Consider the following 16963-nt stretch of genomic DNA (forward strand, 5'->3'; position numbering starts at 1 on the left):
CAGCACCGCGCCCTGGGAACCCACGCTTATCGCTGCAGTCCCGCCATTGGGCCAACACCGCCCAAGCCTCCACTGTCCCTCTGGACCATCCCCCGGGACCCCTTGCCCTCTGCTCTGCCCCCTACACTGCAACGGGGTGTCATGGAAAACACAGCACCATCTTCTCACTCGCTCTCTTAAAACAGCCAACGACCACGATGCCACCAGAGCTCCCCAGGTGCGCCGCTGCTCTTAGAAGGAAGCACAGTCAGTAACGTGGCCTGTGGGACCTGCACGGCTCCCCGGCCCCTTTTCCAGCCTCACCCCCGACACCGCCTGCCTTGACCTGGCCCCCCGGCCCTTCATTCCACATGGGCCGCCCCATTTGCTCAGACGGACAGAGGCCTGTCTCCCCTGCGATGCCCTGCGCCCCTGCTTCCCCCAACAGCTGCTGCCCACCTTCCACGTCATCCCAGCTCAGAAGCCATTTTCAGGGGTGACCCCAAGCCCAGGCCAGACGGGGGCCCTGTCACCTGGCCTTATAGCACTTGGCCCTCCCAGCACTTCGTATCCTGACCAGGCCGTCCGTGGGCAGCCCCGCAGCTCAGAGGCCCTCGGGGAGAAGAGAGAGCTTGGAAGGTGCTTGCACCCGTTCTCAGGCCAGGCACCCGCTCGCTGCTTCCCTGACGCGACCCCGCCCCAAGGTCCTGGGTGCGTTAGGAGCCTCACGTCTCTGTGGTCGAGATGAAATTGCTCAGCTCCCATATCACAGGGGACACTGAGTACGGCCGTCGACTCCTCAGGAGCATAATTTCATTTAGGGACTTTTTCCTCGGCTTTGAAAAAATAACATCTCTGAACTCTCCAAGTTAAAATGTGGGCTCATCAAGTGAGAGGGATCCTGAGAGCTTTTTCTCGGTGGGTGACTCTGAAAAGGAAGCTTTTCCTTGAGCATTTAAGGGCTACACTGAGGGGAGGGTCTTTATGGTGATGTGTCAGATGTTTCTTCTTGATTTTGGTTGACATTTGAAAGGATGAAAAATGTGAGTACTTTCTGACAAGAAGAATGGTTTTAGATTATGTACAGGACTGTCTCTTTCTTGGCACTGAATTCCGCTCTTTGGCATTAAATCCTGCATTAGTTTGCTGCATCAAAATGTGATGTAAAGTCTTCCACTGATTTTTGGTGGAAAGGGCCGAGGGGCAGTATTGACATGAGAAGCTGGAAGAGCCCTGCTATTAGCACGGTGTCCTCGTAGCAGGGATCCAGCGGGCCGATGATGCTTATGTTAATAGTGCATTTCCTTTAAGTGTGCTTTATAGCCCTCAAGGTTTCTCCAGCAAAATTGTCTCCTTTCATCCTCCCAATAGCACCACAAGGCTGGCACGGCAGGTGTGATTATCTCTATTTATGGGTGGCGAAATCCAGCGGCAGAGCAGCAAGTGAATTTTGCCACGTCCCACCTCTGCCTGGGCAGGAACCAACCTGAGAGCCAAGTGTGCTGAATTTCAGGCGACGGATTAACTGGGGAAATGACACGCTGACACAATAGACTCGGGAGTCTTGGCCACCTGCACAGGTCAGATGAGAGCTTACTGAGCAGCTGCTCAGCACCCTGCCTGGCTGATCGGAGGTGCGCACACGCCTGTTCATGGGGTTGGTGTGATGCTCCCAAACTGGATAAGGACAACCGAGAATCTGGAAAACCCTCCTTGATCAACAGCGTTGCCATCCCCCCATCATTGCATTTTCCAGGCACAGTTACAAACTAGAATAATGGAAGTTCTCTTCCTTGCCCAGTTGAGCAGTAGAATGGCCAAAACAGGGAATGGGAGAGCAAAACAGAGTAAGGAAAGAATTTATTTAATCTACAAATTGGTCAGTTCCTGAAGCTGAGCGTTGAGTAATCGGAGAGTGATTCTCAGCACCTTCACGTGTTGACGTGGGAAGACACATGTGTCTGCACACATACACGTATGTTATTCCCCTTTAGTTCAGAGGCTACGGCTTCCACCATCATCAGGTTCTGTAGATATGGTTTGGAAAGGCCAATTGTAATTTGTTTCCAGCAGTCTTTCTCACATAATCTACACAAGAAAGTCTCCTCCGGTGTGGCTTGCTGACTGCTTCTTGTGAGCGTGCAGCCAGTCTCTGCCCCCACTGGGGGAGCGCACAGCGTTCTGAGCAGCTTTGGGTATTGTTGTTCAGTCTGATAGTTTGGTAAACAAAATATTCCCGTTGTAATAAGATTTCTTTCTGTTCTTCATGAATATAAATGCTTCTGTATGATCAGTACTCTGATCTACGTGTTCCTGTCCTCCACCCATTTTTTTTTATTGCACAATGAATATGACTCATGATTTCTATTCATAGGGGTTTATCCTAGGGAGATGTCAGAGGTGCAGTGAAGTACAAAGATGCACACAAGAGCATTTTTATTGTAATAAAAAACAGAATAGATGTCAAACAATAGGGACATAATTGAATAAACTACGGTATATCTCCTAAAAGGCGTGTCTCAGAGAATGCTCACTGACATGGAAAAACATTTCTGATGTAGATTCTAAAACAGTGTGCAAACCCGTATATGTTATATGACTTTAGTTTTATTAAAACTAGGTTTTATACCCCACCGACCAACACACACATTCTCTCTCTCTCTCTCTCTCTCTAAAATACAAGAAAGTGTATTTTAATAGTCATATTTTGTGTATGTGTGTGGTTTGTAGGGTTGTGACATTTTAACTTTCTCCCGTATTTTCTATAATAATGGTGAACGTGCAGAGTCAGGGTTTGGTGGCTTTTGTTGCCCTGTTTTCCACCTTCATAGTCAGCCGAACTGATGTGTGATCTCCAACCAGCTAGTGTGCTTTTCAAAACAATGCCCGGCGCTGTTTTACTGCTCCCTCCTTTTAGTGTTGGTAAATATCCCTTCTTGTAATTGTTCCACACTAACTTTACTCTGGTAACGACTCAGAAGTCCCACCATCACCCGGTTTCTCCTGACATGAACCCAGGGAAGAGGGGCCATTCTCGGAGCCTGATGGCTGCTGGAAAACACCCACAGCGGGGGGCGGGGGGGGTCTCATGTCCACCAAGCAGATGTGCTGACTCGCAAGTCCACAGAGGCCACGCTTGGCACCAGCTGGACTCAGAAGGGTGTAGACAGGAGCCGTTGGCTGGCAGATGGTCTCGGGTGCACCTCCCCCGCAGCATTCCACACAGCCACCCACCCGACAGCTGTGTAGCAGTGTCTTCTCCCCGTCCCCCCGCCGGTGACAGCTCAGTAAACGGGACCCCTGCGGGTGGGTGTGGAATCCCTGCCAGGTGCCCAGAGGGAAGTGCCCGGTGACTGAAATCATGCACTCGAGGAGGTCACGGTGATGGCTTCCTCCCAGAGTTTACGGTTCTCCTCGACCAGTTGCAACGCACCAGAAATAGTATCACCTACCGTTAGAGCCCATATCCACCCTTACCAGGTGTCCAGGGCAATAGAAACAGAAAGTTACCTGAAGGTCAATTTCTATGCAGGGGGAACCGGCCATTAAGTTCTGAAGGCAGGAGGGTTTCTCAATCTGTTAGCCACAGTTGGTAATTCTGACCTTCTGTTATGTGGCCTGTTGATGAAACCATTCAGGGGACCAGAGGTGACATAGTACACCCAGAAATTAAGGCCATGTGGACACACGAACCTGATGGGCACCAGCCTCCCGAAGACATACCGACCTCTCCGTCAGCAGTTTGCTTCTTCACCAGAGTCTGCCGAAGGATGTGTTGACCGGGTGGCAAGGTTTAGAGACAGAATTTCCATGTTCTGGTGACATGGCTTATCTGTGTGCAGTGTTCCAGTAATGTCAGTTAACTGTGCAGTGTTTCCAGTGGGATTAGAATGGCCTACAACAGAGACGATCCCAGTTGCTGTGCAAATACATCGCTTCCTTATGACCACTGCTGAACCAGTGGGCGCTACCATGACCACCCAAGCTGTTCTGTTTCACACTATAAATTAAGCTTAATGTTATATAACGGGATCGTTCATCCTCGTTTACTGTGGAAGTGTTAGTAAAATTGTGCCTGGTCAGGAAATGGGGTAACCCAAAAGAGGAAGTAGAAAGCCAGGGGAAAAGCAATTAGTAAGTAGTGACCACTACCGGGGTGTGTTCTCGAGATCAGGACGGTCGCTCTACCGTGTCAGTTAAAGAAACCTAGGCTGACATGATACCTGGGGGTTTTAGCTGAAATATAGAGAATCTGTTTTCCCCCTTGATAGCAGCATGTTGGGTTCACCATGAATGTTGAATTTTGCCTTCATGATAAATAGTTCTCCTTGCGAATACAAGTGTAGTAATAGCATCACTAATTAATTTGCTAAACGTCTTTTCCTGATCTCAGACGCTCATAAGACCTTTGGATTCAACAATGTTAATTAAGTATGGAGGAAACCTTAGGGACCGTCCAGTCAACCTCGTATTTTGTAGTGAAGGACATGAGATTCAGTGAGGTTAAGTAACCTGCTCAGAGCTGGACAACTAGTTGTCTCAACTAGAATTTAGCTTTCTACTTCAAGTCCAGCATTCTGTAATTTATAATTCCACCGGAGCTGTGCTGCTCTCTTTTAGTCAAGCACTGAGCTGTTCAATATGTTTTCCTTTGGGCCTTGTTTGTCCAGAACTAAAAGCTAAGTTGTGCCCAATTATGGTACTGATCCCATTCCTGGTTCCTGAGCTCCCCCTTTAGCTCCGTGTGTCTTTGAGCTGAGCTTTATCGTAAGCACCCTGTGAAAATGTGGGTATTCTTCCTGGTCTAGCTCAGGTGTCACCTCCCGCATGAAGTCTCGCCTAATCTCTCCAGGCAGAACAAACCTTTATAATGATGATAGTAACCACAACAAGAATAAGTGTTATTGGGGCTTCCCTGGTGGCGCAGTGGTTGAGAGTCCGCCTGCCGATGCAGGGGACGCGGGTTCGTGCCCCGGTCCGGGAAGATCCCACATGCCGTGGAGCGGCTGGGCCCGTGAGCCATGGCCGCTGAGCCTGCGCGTCCGGAGCCTGTGCTCCGCAACAGGAGAGGCCACAACAGTGAGGCCCGCGTACCGCAAAAAAAAAAAAAAAAAAAGAATAGGTGTTACTGAGCCCTTACTTTGTGCTGGGCACTGTTCTCAGTGCTTTGAAGTTGTCAGTTCACTCAGCCTCATAGCCACCCTAAGACTGAGTTCTGCATTGATCTGTATTGACAGACAAAGAAACTGAGGCAACTAGGAGTCCAGCACTGGCTCAGGTCCTGCAGCAGGTCCGCTGTGCTCCCAGAGCACATGGTGCAGATGCCTTTGCAGGGCCCGGAGTGGGCTGAGGTGTGTAGGACCCAGACTCCCATTTGTATATGTGAACATCTTCAAAGCAAAGCGCGCTGTTCCTTAGAGCTTGTTTCCTTTTGTTTTCCTTCCATTAAAAATAAAGCCAAGGGACTTCCCTGGTGGCGCAGTGGTTGAGGATCTGCCTGCCAATGCGGGGGACACGGGTTCGAGCCCTGGTCTGGGAAGATCCCACATGCCGCGGAGCAACTAGGCCCGTGAGCCACAACTACTGAGCCTGCGCGTCTGGAGCCTGTGCTCTGCAACAAGAGAGGCCGCAATAGTGAGAGGCCCACGCACCACGATGAAGAGTGGCCCCTGCTTGCCACAACTAGAGAAAGCCCTCGCACAGAAACGAAGACCCAACACAGCAAAAACAAATAAATAAATTACTAAACTCCTACCCCCAACATCTTCTTTAAAAAATAAAATAAAATAAAGTCAAGATGAAAAGGGATTTAATATCTATCATAGTAAATTTTACTTCTTCAGAATATTGTCTATGGTCCGATTTGATTCAAAAATTTATTGTAGCTTAGGACGCATAAAAGAAGTTGAAATTTCATAATACATCTTACCCTTAGGCAGACTCGTAAGAACAGCTACTGAAATTAAATGAGGATGTGTACTTGTGTCTAGAAGTTTTCCAGCTCATTTCTGGTTGAAGTGAATCTTTGAAGAGGCAAGAGGCCTGAGCAGGAAGCTAATACTTGATAGAGCTTTCAGCTCCAGGCTTCCATGACAACGATCTATGGGAACTGCCCTTTCTGCATCTTCAGTTTAAAATGTCAATATTTACGCTGTTTCCTACACTTGCAAAATACCCTTTCCCACTGGTCTCTTAAATGACACTGACAGTATTTTTTTTAGAATTTCTTTTTAAAAAAATCTGATTGAGTCCTGTTCTTGGTCCACAAAGCTCAGTTTCCACAGACATTGGATATTTGCATCATGTGCTTAGGTCCTTGTGGGGGTAGCAGGCAAAGAATTTAGATAGAGAAAACACAGGGCAGAACTGAGCAGTGCCTGGAGAACGGGCTAATTTATACTTAAGAGCTTCGGGAGACATTAGATTTGTCCTGGGCCACTGCTTCATAGATTTGGTTGCACACTGGAATCGCCCAGGGTGTTTCTTTAAAATACTGGTGCCAGGGGACATCCCTGGTGGCTCAGTGGTTAAGACTCTGAGCTCTCAGGCTTCCCTGGTGGCGCAGTGGTCGAGAGTCCGCCTGCCGATGCAGGGGACACGGGTTCGTGCCCTGGTCTGAGAAGATCCCACATGCCGCGGAGCGGCTGGGCCCGTGAGCCATGGCCGCTGAGCCTGCGCGTCCAGAGCCTGTGCTCCGCAACGGGAGAGGCCACAACAGTGAGAGGCCTGCGTACCGCAAAAAAAAAAAAAAAAAGACTCCGAGCTCCCAATGCAGGGGGCCCGGGTTCGATCCCTGGTCAGGGAACTAGATCCCCCATGCGTGCCGCAACTAAGGAGCCCGCAAGCCACAACTAAGGAGCCTGCCTGCTGCAACTAAGACCCAGCGCAACCAAATAAATAGATATTTTAAAAAATAAAAAATATAAAATACTCATGCCAGGGTCCCACCCCTAGATCCTAACCACTGGGCTGGGCTCTTGGACCTGGCTGTAGGATATGTCAGACCTCCTCAGATCATTCTAATACACATCAGAATTCGAGAGCCACTGACCTAACCCACCCTCCCCCCGGCCCCAGGGTATTTGGGGCTGACCTAAGGTCAAAACTGTAGCATCTTCCAGGGCACCCCAGGCTGCACATGGGCCACCCAGTTGCTCCAGGGAATGGCTGGGGAACCACTTCATCTCCTCTTGCAACTTCACTCCCCACGCCCAGGGCATCCCCCCACTGTCCCTGGCTGGTCCACCTCTGTCTGTCTCCACCATCCCCCCCCCCCCCCCCCCGCAGCTGACGGGCTGACTCCAGCCCTGCCTTCTCATCTGCATGGGCCTGGGCTCGCCCACAGAAGACTTGCCTTTAGCCACGTTGCTCCCCTTCTCGAGCTTCTGCCAAGGGCTTCCTGCTGCCTCTGGGGTCCTGTAGCCCACGGACGGACCCTTGGGGGCTGGCACCCGCCTCTCCCCCACCCCCTGGGCTTCCACTCCTGCTGCCCCTCCCCCTCACGCCTGGAGCTCTCGTCCAGTCCCCAGGCCCACGCCTGCCTCTGGTTCTCTCTCACACTGTTACCTCCGTGTAGCCTAATTTCTCAGCCCCCCTTTCTTCATCCTGCTCGCCGTTCAGATCTCAGCCTAAAGCCCAGTTTCTCAGAATCCTGACACCTGCCACAGCACGGGTGAACCTTGAGGACGTTATGCTCAGTGAAATAAGCCAGACACAGAAGGACAAATGCTGTGTGGTTCCTGTCACACGAGGTCCCTGGAGTTGTCAGATTCCTGGACACAGAAAGCAAAAGGGTGGGGGCCGGGAGTGGGGGAGGGGGATGAGGAATCATTGTTTAATGGGGACAGAGTTTGAATTTTGCAGGATGAAAAGAGTCCAGGAGATGATGATGGTGAGGGTTGCACATCAGTGTGAATGCACTTAACGCCACTGAACTGTACACTTAAACGTGGTCAAGGTGGCAAATTTTGTGTCATGTATGTTTTACCACAATAAGAAAACTTCTTTCCAGTTACTTTCTCAGGGACTCCTTGCCTGCCTTTGGCCTAAGTTAGTAGTACTGTTACGTGTTCCCAAAGCTCCTCAGAACATTTTCCTGTTAAAGTTTGTCTTCATTACCGGATTGTGAGTAAAGGCACATGATACGTCCCACCTCATTCATCCCTGTGCTCTCCCATGATTGGCACAGAGTTGGTGCCCACTAAGTAACTTTTCATAAATGTTGAGTGAATAAATCACAGATTTCAAGCTTCCCAGCCCACCAGTCACAATTCCTAGGAAAAATACAGTTGCTAAGATAGTCAAAGCCATTTGATGTTAACATACCCAAGAGTATCAGACAGATTGTCTGGTCATGGTAAATGATAACATTGGGTGCACTCTGTGGAGTTTGAGTCTCCAGTTGACCTTAAATGTAGGTGATTTTGGAGGTGGGTGAGTTCCAAAGGGTCCCGAGACTACGTCTGTTCTGTCAGATAAATGCAAAGGAAAATGCGGACCACATTGCTGGTTTGGGATTTTTAAAGAATACCCTATTTGTAAGCACTTCCTTGATTAACGCTATGTTTTTTCTCTTTCCAAATTAGATATTTATCTTTGAAAACAATATCTACTACTGTGCACACGTCGGGAAGCAGGCCATCCGTGTGGTCTCAACTGGGAAGGAAGGCGTGATTTACAACGGCCTTAGCGACTGGCTGTACGAAGGTACGCGGGATGTGGGAGGCTTGGTGCCTGTGGTCACTGCTGCTGCTGCGTCACTGGGATTGGCCGTGGTGGTGTTTCCTCTGATTCTGTCAATTAAACTCCGTTTCTTGAGGTTCTGCTAAATTACAAAGAGACTGTGGAGCCTCGGGGAGCAGCAGGCGACCATCGGGGGCCTGCAGTGTCAAGCACTCACCTGGTGGCCAGGTGGGCAGGGCATCCTACAACCCTGTGCTGTGCTGGTGGGTGACTCCCGGAACAGTCAGGATCCCAAACGTGCAGGTTTCCTGCTCCCTTTCTGAGAGGTTGAGTGCCTGGTTCTGCCTGGGGAAGGGAGAGCTGGAAAAGACATCAGAGGGTAAAGCTTCCAAAAGAAACGCGTCAGGGTGGCCTGCTGGCCTGTGAGCATCCGCCTCATCGGACGTTTTCTGCTACTGGTTTTCCTCTGGCACCAGAGGACTCCAGCGGTATGCATTATTAAATGACTAAAAATCTGAGTGAGAAGCTCTCTTCTTAAGCATTTATAACCCGTCTCCACATTAATGACAACTTCGTCGTAACAATAACAGCCCTGTATTGATTGCCATTAGTTGCCAGGTGCCATGCTAAGCACTTTAGTGCTTTTTATTACCTCATTTACCCGCCACGTTAGTCCAGGCTGCTCTAAGGAACACCACAGACTGGGCGGCTTAAGCAACTTTTATTTCTCGTAGTTCTGGAGGCTGGGAAGTCCAAGATCAGGGCTCCAGCAGAGCTGGTGTCTGGTGAGGGCTCTCTTCCTGGCTTGCAGACGGTCACCTTCTCCCTGTGTCCTCACATGCCAGAGGGAGAGAAAGTCATGGGGAGGAAGCTCTGGTCTCTTCATCCTCCTAGAAGGGCACTAACCCCACCGTGGAGGCTCCACCCTCATAACGTCATCACCTCCCAAAGGCTCTACCTCCAGACACCATCACATTGGGGATTTTGGCTTCCACCTGAATTTTGTGGGGCCACAGACATCCAGTCCATAACGCCCTCATGAGAGCATTCTGAGATGAGTGCTGTTATGGACATTTCACAGAGGCGGCTCAGTGAGGGTAAGTCATCTGCCCAAGGTTACACGAGGTTAGGGGAGATGTATCATGGAGTATCACTGTTCAAGTGCAGGACTATCCCCTTTCTGGAAATGCAGATGTCAGCAGGATGCCGACGCAGCCCAGCACGGGGCTGATAAACAGCTTGTGTTCTTGTCAGCCTGCTGGTCTGAGACCACATGATCACAGGAAGAATTCACTGTGCTGGGCTGGGGCAAGGGTGGGGGGCGGTCAGGGGACCCCCAACGGGGTCTGGGCATGATCAAGCCCATAAAATACCATGTTTCCTCAGTGCTGTGCATTCCTCAAGCTGGGTTCTGCATTGCAGGGGTTTATGTATCCTAAAGGACAGAGCGGATAGACCTGTATGCTTAGTCCTACTTCACATCATGATTTCACTGAAGTCACTGAAGCACAAGGTTGACTTGATTTCCATTTTTTCAAAGTGAGATGTAAGTCATAGACAGTAAAATGCACAATTATAAAGACACAGTTTCATGGGTTTGACACAGTATACACTGGGCAGCCCCATCAAGATATAGAACATTCCAGGACCTCCCTGGCGGTCCAGTGGTTAGGACTCTGCACTCGCATTGCCAGGACCCCGGTTCAGTCCTTGGTTGGGGAACTAAGACCCCGCAAAGCCATGTAGCGTGGCAAAAAAAGAAATAAAAGATACAGAGCATTCCATCATCTCAGAAAGCACCGCCCGAGCCCCTTTCCAGTCACGTCTCCCCTCACCCCAAGCTTCCCTTCCAGAGGCTCCTACCATCCTGATTTCTGTGCAGCTGGCTTCCTAGCGGAATGCTGGAACGTGGACACCCATCTAGGCCGGCCCTCTCGCTGCGTCTCCCTGGAGTCCCGTGTTTACTCCAGCATGGCTGCTGCTGCTCGGAGCACCCAGGATTCCGGTACTGAGCTGCCTTCTGGGGCCAGGAGAATCGACCTTGAGGTTTTCATCGGGCTCATACAAGGGAGTCACTGGAACAAAATGGACACTGTCCAGCTTCCACTGTGCTTCCACTGTCCTGTGCACAAACAGCCTTATGAGCAGCAGGCCCCAAGTTCCAGGGCGATCAGGGCAATGACAACCCAATGACCCCTAAGAGAGAGAGGCCCCTGGAGCCCTGGCTGGAAGGACCTAGACCTGCCCTAGGAATAATCTCCTTCAAAAATCCATCACCAGGAGATGGAGAATGTCTTTTTTAGTATCTTCCTAATAAAATAAAAAGCTCATTGCCTTGCAATTCAAAGTAAGCTTTTGCTTCAGCAGATCCGTTGAAAAGAAATATTTCCTCAAGGCATTTACCCAGAATTGTGTTCGTGTGATAACAGGGCCCCACGTGTTCTAAATCAGTCCCAGGTGATGTGGCAGCTTCATCTCCTTAGTGCTGCCCCCTGGAAGGTTATATTTGCTGATGCTTCGGTCTCTGAAGTTGGGAGCGTGAGAGCTCTGGGGAATCTCGGCTCCTTTTTTAATAATTGGAAGGTAAACTCTGAAGATTGCCTTTTTCTAATCTGTGACTTAACTGCTTCACTTCCACATGCTCCTTAAAAAAAAAAAAAGGAAAAAAAGATTAGGGGGAAAAATACCCTGACAGCATTTGCAGGGGGCCTGACTCGCTTGGGGATGTTAGTTCTGAGAAGAAACGAAGCTATGTAAGTTCTAAGCCACCCTGCAGCCCGTAGGCTTGTTGGCAGTCAGATGCCATATTGATTTGTTGTGTTCCCCAAAAAGGAACTTTGAACATATTGAACATTTCAGATTATCAAGGACTGAGGGAGAGAAGAAGGAGACCTGGGGACTGCCAGGGATCTCCATCCCTGGACCAAAGGTTTACATGCACTCAGTAGGAAACTTCCCCAACTAACTGCCGCAAGCCCCACGCACGGAAATGCACCCACGGCCCTGCCTGCAACCTCAGACCGCGTGTCTCACTGACTTTCCAGTTGCCCTGCCTCGTGGTGGCCACACACTGATCTTGAGAAGCAAAGTGCATGTCTTTATTTTACTCTTCTGGGCAGATGTCATGGAGTTACATAGAACTTTGATTTTAATATGGGATTAAAGACAAAAGTGTCCTACAAACTGTTTTAAGGTTTACGAAAGTTGGTTATCCAGAAACTAAAGATGTCACTAGTTTTTTGAGAAGTCAGAAAGGAAGTTTCTGTTAAGAATTTGCACTTTCATGCAAGTGTTAGCAATTTTGCAAAGCTCCTAATATGTAGGCTTATGGGCAAAGAGCTGGATTGTCCAAATTTTTATGAAAGGTTCATGGTTACCAGTGGTACAGAGATGGTTGTATTTCCCAGTTGCTGCTACTTGTTTATATTACTGGGTTGGCCAAAAAGTGCCTTCGGTTTTTAAGTAAAAGTAAAGACACATTTCTCATTTCCACCAAGAACTTTATTGAACAACGTATTCATCCTTTTGTTCCACTACCTTCTGCCATTTTTCAGGCAACTTCATAATTCCATCTTCCCAAAACTTTTTATCTTTTTGAGCAAAGAACTGTTCCAGGTGTCTTCCAGGGAATTGAAATTTTTTCCATTAAGAGAATTTTGTAAAGACCGAAATAAATGGAAATCCAAAGGTGCAATGTCTGGTGAATATGGTGGATAAATCAGAACTTCTCAGCTAAGCTGTAACAGTTTTTGCCTGGTCATCAAAGAAACATACAGTCGTGCGTTATCCTGATGGAAGATGATGCATTTTCTGTTGACTAATTCTGGACGCTTTTTGTCGAGTGCTGCTTTCAGTTGGCCTAATTGGGAGCTGTACTTGTTGGAATTAATCTTTTCATTTTCCAGAATGAGCTCATAATAGAGGACTCCCTTCCAATCCCACCATATACACAATATCACCTTCTTTGGATGAAGACCGGCCTTTGGTGTGGTTGATAGTGGTTCATTTTGCTTGCCCCATGATCTCTTCCGTTCCACATTATCGTACAGTATCCACTTTTCATCACCCATCACAATTTGTTTTAAAAACGGAACATTTTCATTCCATTTAAGTAGAGAATTGCATGCGGAAATACAGTCAAGAAAGTTTTTTTTTTTTTTTTGCTTAACTTGCGTGAAAGCCGAACATCAAAGCGATCAACATCACCAAGCTGGTGCAGGTGACTTTCAGAGCTGGATTTGGATATTTTGAGTATGTCGGCTGTCTCCCGTGTGGTATAATGTTGATTTTTCTCAATGTCTCGATTTGATCACTGTCAACTTCAGCTGGGCTACCTGACCCTGGAGCATCGTCCAGTGAGAAGTCTCCAGCACGAAACTTCGCAAACCACTTTTGACACGTTCCATCAGTCACAGCACCTTTTCTGTACACTGCACAAATCTTTTTTGGTGTTTCAGTTGCGTTTTCACCTTTCTTGAAATAATAAAGCATAGTATACAGAAAATGTTGCTTTTTTTCTTCCATCTTCAATATTAAAATGGCTACACAAAAATTCACCAATTTTGATAAGTCTTTTTTAAATACACGCTGATATGAAGCTGTCACAATCTACCAATAGTGTTTCGAATGAAGTTAAAGATAACTAAGCGCTACCAGAGTCATCTTATGGAAAAAAACAAACGAACCTTTTGGCCAACTCAGTATTTTCATTTTCATCACTGCCATCATACACACGAGGTATAGTGGTACACAGCACAGAATTTTGGGCCAATAATTTTTCAGTAATGAAACTTTAAGTCATTACATGTTTCCACTAAACTAGGAGACCTCCACACCTCTATTGCCAAAGCCGTCATATGCGTAACCCTAAATAAATAGCAGTATATTCAGTGATAGGTCATTATCGTGAAATGGCTCATACCCCAGTGGAAAGCCAGTGTTCAGTGATAGGTCGTTATCGTGAAATGGCTCATACCCCAGTGGAAAGCTGGAGTGTGTCAGGCTCGTTTGAGAACCACTCTGTCCCCACGTGTGTACCAGTCCTTGTCACCTCAACTCCTCTGAGACCCGATGGAGATAGGGTGGGGGCAGTGAACTTGAGAAGGTGTTCACAGAGCACAGCCTGGCACCATCAGGCTGGGATGTCAGGGAGAGCCGAGAAATGCCTGGAGGGCATTTATTTAACATCTGGTTTGGTGTGGATGAAACCCTGGGATGAATTTTACCCTGAGCTAGTCCAGAGCTTGGTGGTACTCGGAAACGTGATTGGATGCAGGGAGGCTGCTCGGCCGGCAGCCTCGCCACGTGAGAGTCAGCGGGAGCGATGCTGAGTAAGGCCCCCTGCTGGCTGCTCCGTGTCAGCTCCTCTGCTTGGCTTCAGGACCTAGGCAGTCAGGCAGTGCCTGGTTGACAGTGACCAGAGGGAGAAGCAGGAGAGGACCGGACGCTTCTGTTGTGCCCTTGCCCAGGCCCTCAGCTCTCCCTCCCTAGCACACCTCCTCCCCTTTCCCGGAGTCCCGGTGCTCCTGATGGCCAACTGCCCCGTGGGCCATGGTCCCCATGGTACTCTATCCTCTGCCCACCTGCCCGGGAGCCCCCAGGCCCTCCCCCCAGCCCCGTGCTGACTGCCCGGGTTCACTTGGGGCTGGGGTGCAGCTGGGCCCCCTTCCCAGGGCTGATGCGGGTGGAGGCACTCGCAGTGCATCCTGCTCCCAGGCTTAGAGTGCTCTAGAAAGCCTGTTCTCGCTGGGTTAATGGAAGTCGCGGGAGCTTTGCTAAGCTGGAGTCGTTCAGAGCTGCCCATTTGACACGCGAGCCTGGTCATGTGGCCCTTACCCTTCACGTTCAGACTCTTGTCCAGAGGCTGCAAAGCCTGGGTGAGGCTGAGGCCTGTTTGCTTTTCTTAACACTGTCTCTTCAAGTATCTTTCAGAGTCAGCACTAATGACCTTACAGTTTTCTCTCCACAGAGGTGCTCTGAGAGACCTCAACGAGAGGCCAGGGGGGCCCCGGTGGATGAACTAAAGTTCTTTCCTGACTTTTGTTTTGGGTGTGACTCCACGCCTTATAACTTGGATTATTCAAGGAGGCAGGGAGTTGACTGGGGGAATGGCTGTCATGGGAAGAAATGTTACTACGACTGAAGCCCTTACGGAGATTTGTGGGGCGATTTGGAATATGTGTGCTTTCCACGGGAACTATTCCCCCGTAAGGAAAAGAGTTCTTCCCCGATCATCCAGAGCCCCGCAGTCTAATTCCCTGCAGTGAAATTGCTAAGTAACATTTCCCGCGGAACGTGCCTGTTGGGTTTAACGTAAGCTTGTGGTTTATTCGATGCTTGGTGAGCCGTGTGTGCTGACTTGTACACTTAGGCTCACTGTGTCCGCTGCCCACTTTGTACAGGTCGTCAGTGGACTGAGCCAGTGGGATCCACTGTGGCCACAGGCCTCTAGTGAACAGCCCTCTCCTGGGACTATTATGTGTAGGTAGAGGACATACTGCACGCCAGATTTTTGTCAGTAAGAAAGTGTTTCTAATGCCTCTTGCACTATTTTTAAAACTCCCTGGAATACATTTCGATCATGATATTTTGCGAAGCTTATAGAGCCACACACTGGAGTGTACATTCTTGATTGAGTTCTTCAAATGCTAATGTCCTGAAGTACCTGGTTAGGGCACTTCAGCTGCTAGCAAACTGCATCCTGGTGGTAGATGAAGGGAATTGACACGCCCATGGTGCATCATTCCCGCTGGACTGATGGCTTTAAAGAAAGTTACATGGCCAGGAGTTCAGTGGACTTAGAATCATGGTCAGTTCTGTATGCTATTATTCAAAGCAGAGATCTGTAGTTCTTTGGACTTAGTGGTGGTTACTTCTCTGATTTACATGATGGGAAATCTTGGTCAGACCAGGAAATCTCTATCAGGAAATGGCCAGAAGCTTGTGATTGGCTTTACAGAGCCCTCTTGTGTAAGGGTGGCAGAGCTGTGGTAAAGGCAGGGTCTTTGCAGCAACCATGCCTGCCTTTGAATCACAGCTTCACCACGTAGAAGCTACGTGAATCTGGGTGAGGTTGAACTCTTTGTGTCTGTCTTCTTATCTGCAAAACAAGAGTAAAGGTCATCAATGTTCCCTAAGGTCATCATGGAAGTTAAACGAGCTGATACGTGTACAGTTCTTAGAACAGTGCCTGGGACTAGGAAACTGCAGCTATTGCTGTTAAAAGTACTGTTACTTTATCTGTAACTCCAAAAATTAGTCACATAGCACGTACGCACCTCATTTTCTCATCTGGCGTCGCCAGCAGTCAGGAGCACTAATGTGTAGTCCATTCTCCTCCAGTATCGGTTTCAAAGACTATTAAAATCTATTCACTCATGAGATATTGTCTATAGTGTGTTATATAAGAAGTACATGGCTTCCTACTCAACCTGGAGAGGATGTCTGTGCAGATACGAACATCTCCCTGGAACCTTCTGTCTGCATTTAGAGTCACCGAGCTGGAGTCACATCCCTCACTTGTCACCGACACCAGACAGCTGGTTAACCTATGAGCACCAGAGATCTTCTACCTCAGTAAAAAGTATGCTTCAGGATGGCTTGTAGAAATTAAATACTTAAAAATCATATTCCAGTTCATCTATGGCTTCTAAAGAAGGATATGAATGTCAAAGAGATGAAAATCCTGAATGTAACCAGCCTCTGGAAAAGCCTCCAGACCCGGGAGGTGCTGCCGTGGAGCAGTGGCTCCAGACGGCAGGGCCTTTTGCACGGTAACTCAGCGCTTCCAGTATTTAATGTAAGTGAAAGGAGCGAGTTTCCTGCACAGCCCTTGCCTCCAGCTCCGTGAAGTAGTAATGACCTTGACTTGCGTAGCAGGTGGCTTTTACCTTGTAGAGAGACACAGCAAAGGCTCATGCTGTTCAGTGGGGACCCACTCAGCTCCGACATCGAGGTGGATGAGATGCTTCAGTCTGTGTTCATCCCTTCTGTGCTCGCTCTGACCCCAAGAGAGACGTCCTCGGGTTTCTAGATGTCTGTGCATATCAGCATGAGAACAGTGGTCTAAGGCAGGGAGTGAGGTTGTCAGGTGCGTGGGGAGAAGATGATGGCCAGCCTACATCTAAATGGCCACCAAGGGTCTCCTCGCCCCCTGGACCGGTCCAACCATATCTGGGCCCTCCACTTCCTCCTACGCCCCTCAAGTCCATCACAACCTCCCCCCGCCAGCACATCTCCCAACCATGACGGTCCCTACACATGGCAATGCTTACCTGTCCTCACGGTGCTGCCTCGGCTCCAA

At 48.9% G+C, this 16963-nt stretch overlaps 1 protein-coding gene across 5 annotated transcripts in view; it reads left to right on the top strand.

The window, feature by feature from the left end:
- Positions 1-16963, top strand: part of DPP6 (dipeptidyl peptidase like 6) — a gene marked incomplete at both ends in the record, with an annotated part of 1037088 nt that overhangs the window by 863243 nt on the left and 156882 nt on the right. For all 5 annotated transcript variants that reach the window (XM_082846708.1, XM_082846710.1, XM_082846707.1 and 2 more), the window contains one exon: positions 8565-8685. In XM_082846708.1, coding sequence (XP_082702834.1) covers positions 8565-8685 — 121 coding nt within the window. The remainder of the gene's footprint in view (positions 1-8564; positions 8686-16963) is intronic.

The sequence above is a fragment of the Leucopleurus acutus genome (genome assembly GCF_964270905.1).
Source record: "Leucopleurus acutus genome assembly, chromosome: 9".
Taxonomy (NCBI): domain Eukaryota; kingdom Metazoa; phylum Chordata; class Mammalia; order Artiodactyla; family Delphinidae; genus Leucopleurus; species Leucopleurus acutus.